Source organism: Fulmarus glacialis, unplaced genomic scaffold (assembly GCF_000690835.1).
Source record: "Fulmarus glacialis isolate BGI_N327 unplaced genomic scaffold, ASM69083v1 scaffold49192, whole genome shotgun sequence".
Classification (NCBI taxonomy): domain Eukaryota; kingdom Metazoa; phylum Chordata; class Aves; order Procellariiformes; family Procellariidae; genus Fulmarus; species Fulmarus glacialis.
Genome location: NW_009199444.1, coordinates 7,779 through 11,939, shown reverse-complemented (window position 1 = coordinate 11,939; position 4,161 = coordinate 7,779). Strand labels below are relative to the sequence as shown.

At 44.6% G+C, this 4,161-nt stretch overlaps 1 protein-coding gene across 1 annotated transcript; it reads right to left on the bottom strand.

Moving 5' to 3' along the window:
* Positions 1 to 2,509: 2,509 nt before the first annotated feature.
* Positions 2,510 to 4,126, bottom strand: LOC104073463 (caldesmon-like). The gene is made up of 3 exons (XM_009573245.1): positions 3,788 to 4,126; positions 3,033 to 3,335; positions 2,510 to 2,953 (listed from the first exon to the last, which is right to left on the bottom strand). Exons 1-3 carry the CDS (start codon positions 4,124 to 4,126, stop codon positions 2,510 to 2,512), a joined length of 1,086 nt encoding a protein of 361 aa, XP_009571540.1.
* Positions 4,127 to 4,161: the final 35 nt, after the last annotated feature.

Below are 4,161 nucleotides of genomic sequence, written 5' to 3'. Positions count from 1 at the left end.
CCCCTCTCTCTCACACATACGTGCACAGATTTTTGAGTACATGCCCCCTGTGTTAACACAAACTCTCATTTCCATTTTCTTGTCCCGACCATATAACTCCTTATTCCCTTCTTGACATCACCTGACCTCAAAAAAAAAAAAGAGAGGAGAAAGCACACTTATACAAATGGCCCGATACTAAGATGTCCCCAGGGGCTGTATGCTATAAATCCATCCCCTGAAGGGATGCAGCTTTCTCCCAGACTTTCATTCCCTGGACAAGCAGCCCAGCCAGTGCCTATTCCAATTCCCAATTGCCACGGGTCTCCCAGCGTGACAGGAGCTCCCACGGCCACAGCAGGGACCCTGGAACAGGTCCTCCTTCATTGGGAATAGCCCTGAGCTGCTGATCAACCGCTGTTTTGAAAAGATGGGACCACAAAGGCAACAACAGTTACAGCCAAGCCACATTACAGTTATTATTTATTTTAAACCCTAGCCTTTATCCTAAATCGATTTTTGCTTCTGCCCAGGAAGTGCCAGATCTGAACAAGGACCAGCTCTAAGCTCTATTATTATAACGGACACGCGCTGGGCAGGGGAGAGACAGTACCCAACACCACTCATTTCCTAAAGCTGTTTTCCTCAGCACTGTTTTTGAAGTGCCATTGTAACACTAAACAACTTCCACACTCAAACACAAGAGCAGACCACACTCGGGAACTCATAGGAGTCATTTATCAGGCACAAGGGTGAGACAGAAACAAGCCTGCTTAGCATCACCCGTACATTTTATATCTCTCCTTATTTTTAGAAAGCCTTCCGTCCCCTTTCTTACTGAGGCATAAAAAGATAGGAGCAGCTTTCTGTACAAACACAAGACCCACTCTAAATGAGCTCCTTACCATTCATAAATACAGAAGAAAACAATTCAGGTAAGATTTCCTCCAACAGTACCCCTGAATAAAACTGACAGTAGTACTTCACCCTGTTATTCCAGCAGCTCCTATCCACTCTTTCAGCAGACAAAGAGCTTCAGAAACTTCAGTCCAACCCAAATACCTCTAATTCCTCTCTCCACTTAAAAACAGCCCAGCAGCTTCCTCTCTCTTCAAATCCCCCTCCTGCTAACAAGCATCACCTGAATGAGTCTCCTGCCACAATGAAGCAGCAACTGCAGCAATTACACCAGGGCTTCTGCTCTCCCACGTTGATTTGTAAGTCTGAATATTCCCTTGTTTTTACTTTGGGCTGCTACATATATAATGCATCCCAAAATATTTTCAGCCAACTTTTACAATACTTGGAGTTTATCATATACTTCTAATCCCTTGAATCAAGTGATTAAAAAAATAATCCTCAAAATAAAGTTAGATGCTCCCAGCACTCACAGTTGCAAAGCTTGAAAATAAGAGCCATTTTGACTAAAAGCTCAGAATTTAAATAAAGACAGCCAAAAAGTTAAAAACACTTTAAATTTAATTATTTTACAACTATCCCATGATTTTGTTTTATTTTACTCTAAAGGCTCAAATCCTGACATTTATTTTTTTAATAGCTGCAGGCCTTAACAACTGACTATGCAATAGGCACTTTAAGAAGCAAATCTAGAGTCTGAGCGGCAAGCCTCCGACACAATACGCGTACCCCAGGTGGCTGAAAGCCAGTGCTTGTAAAGGGACTTGCTGACATCAGGATGTCCCCCCCTGCAGAGAGTGGCTCGGACAAGCAGGATTCCTTTCAAGACCTCAAGCAATTCAGACGTTGATCTCATCAAGCTACCATATGTCAGAAGCAATACACCATTTAATTTTGTCTCCATGCCACGAATTCACTCTGCCATTTTTAACTCCCCGTTAAATGCCCGCTCCTTCCCTTCTGCAATGATTCCCACCATTTGTTTAACCCCTAAGTCCCTCGTTCTCCTGGACAAGGAGCCATTAAGAGTGTCAAATATGTACACAGATAGAAAGAAACTGAACCTGCACAAGAATTGAACCTCGACAACTGGGACTCTTTTTGGAAGGTCATGTGAGCTTGCATGTGGGTCAAAACACGGTATGGGAAACGCTTCAAATATTTGCTTAAAAAAATAACAGTTTAAAAGAAGTACCAATTCTGTGTACCTGCCTTTGAAATTTTACTTTGAAGGAAAGAGCACTCGCAGATGACTCCAAATTGAGCTCAGCTCTTCAGCAAATGTTTCTCCCTTGGTTTGTCATTGGGTCAGACAACAAATCACACCTCTGAGGACCACTCTGATTTAGAGGAGTCCCAAATGGGCTTTGCAGGTGGCCTCAGTGAACTTTCTGGTTGGTCTGTACTTCCCCCAGGGCTTAGCCCTTCCTCCAGGACAGTTTTTGGACTGACACTCTGTTCTTCTGCTTCTTTCTGCCAGTCTCTCCCCCGTTGCAAAGAAGACGGTGCTTGTTCTTTCAGGTCATTCCTCTGAGTTGTTTCCAGATCTCCAGAGAATATTTTGCAGACTGGCCCAGACTCTCCAGTATTCTTCTGAAACTGCACCTCTTCTTCAGGAAGGTTTTTTTTTGGCTCTTTCCCATTGCACAAGGACTTTCTCCTTGAAGTTCCCTTGCTTTCCAACACACTGCTCCTGAGATCTCTCCAGGTCTTTCTGAGCCCTCTCCTGTTCCTCCAGGGCTTTCTTCTGAGCTTTCTCTTGCTCACACAGGAGCTCTTTCTGCGCTCTCTCGAGTTCTTCTAGGGCCTTTTTTTTTGCTTTCTCCAGTTCTTCCAAGATTTTATTAGCTTTGTTTTGTTCATTCTTAGCCCTCTCCTGCTCCTCTAAGGCTTGTGGCTGTGTTTTTGCAAGTTCTTTCAGGATTTTCTGTGCTCTCTCTTGTTCTCTGACAGCCCTTATTTGAGCTCTCGCCTGCTCCTCCACAGCTTTTCTTTGTGATAACTGCAGTTCCTCTAGAGCCTTCTGAGCTCTCTTCTGTTCTTCTAATGCAGGCCTCTGAGCTCATTCTTGCTCTTATAGGGCCTTTCTATAAGCTTTCTCCAGTTCCTCCAGAGCATTTTTCCTCCAGAGCCACCTCCAATTCTTCCAGGGCCTTTTTCTGAGCCCTTGCTAGTTCCTCTAGGGCTTTTTCAACTCCTTTTTCTTTCAGGGGTTTCTTCTGAGCTCTCTCATGTTCTTCCTTGGCTTCCTTCTGTTTTTTTATCAGTCCTACCAAAGCCTGCTGTTGAGCTTTCTCCAGTTCCTGCAGAGTCTTCAAGTGCTTTCTCTCTTCTTCCAACAACTTCTTCTGTCCATTCTCCTGTTGCTCCAGAACTTTCCATGGGGCTTTTTCCTCTTCCTCAAGCCCCACCTGTCGGGTTTTAAACTGCTCTTCCATCTGCAAAGCAATCAACTGTTGCTCAAGTTCCAAGTACCACACTGCCTCTTACAATGCTTTTTGTTCCAGACTCTCCTGTTGCTCTGTCACCTCCTGCGGTGTGTTCTCCTGCTGAGCTAACATCTTCTGCTTGACTTGTATCTGTTCTTTCTTCATGGCCTCTTCCCAAGATTTGTCCTTCTCCTGACAGCTGTTTTGTTCCTCCAGGGCTGCTTTCTTAACTCTTTCTGTATCTTTGGGGGCATGGAATCGGTGTCTTCATTATAACCCAGTTGGCAGGCCAGTTCAAGGTCTCTGGCAGCTTCGTGCCAGCAACCAGGAGCTGGAATGCCTTCCCTCACCAGCGGTAGGGCTGTGGAGAACCAGGGTCGATTTTTATTGCGTTGTCATAGTCCCTAATGGCAGCTATTGATTTCAGCAACCTCAGGTAGACACTGGCTCGGCTTACATACAAGACTGCAAGTTGTGGGTTCACTGATGGCGTCAGTGAACAACTCAACAGTTTTGTGAAATTCACCTGCTTTCAGTGCATGAAAGGCTTCCCTTTCCTTTTCAATGGCCTGTTTCATTATCTTGTTAGCTATCTTCAGGTTGTTGTCTCCTATTTTCTGACAATCTTCTTCAGCCTCTTCAGCTAATCCTTCATTTTCAGCATCAAGTTCACTGTCCTCAGTCTTTGATTCTCCACTGGGCTTTTCCTCCCCCTCAGCTCTACATGGACCTTCCATGTAAAACTTACTTACTCTCTTCTGGATATTGTTTTTGCTTTTCAGATTCCCTACAACAGTCATTATCAGGTTCCTGGGAGGTCCAAACGTGAACCTGT

What these genes read in the sequence shown, in the direction of transcription:
- LOC104073463 (XM_009573245.1), bottom strand. Translation starts at nt 4,126, where the DNA reads ATGACTGTTGTAGGGAATCTGAAAAGCAAAAACAATATCCAGAAGAGA. An exon ending in AACCCACAACTTGCAGTCTT is followed by an intron (nt 3,336 to 3,787) that starts GTATGTAAGCCG and finishes ATTGCTTTGCAG; the next exon opens with ATGGAAGAGCAGTTTAAAAC. An exon ending in AGGCCCTGGAAGAATTGGAG is followed by an intron (nt 2,954 to 3,032) that starts GTGGCTCTGGAG and finishes GAATGAGCTCAG; the next exon opens with AGGCCTGCATTAGAAGAACA.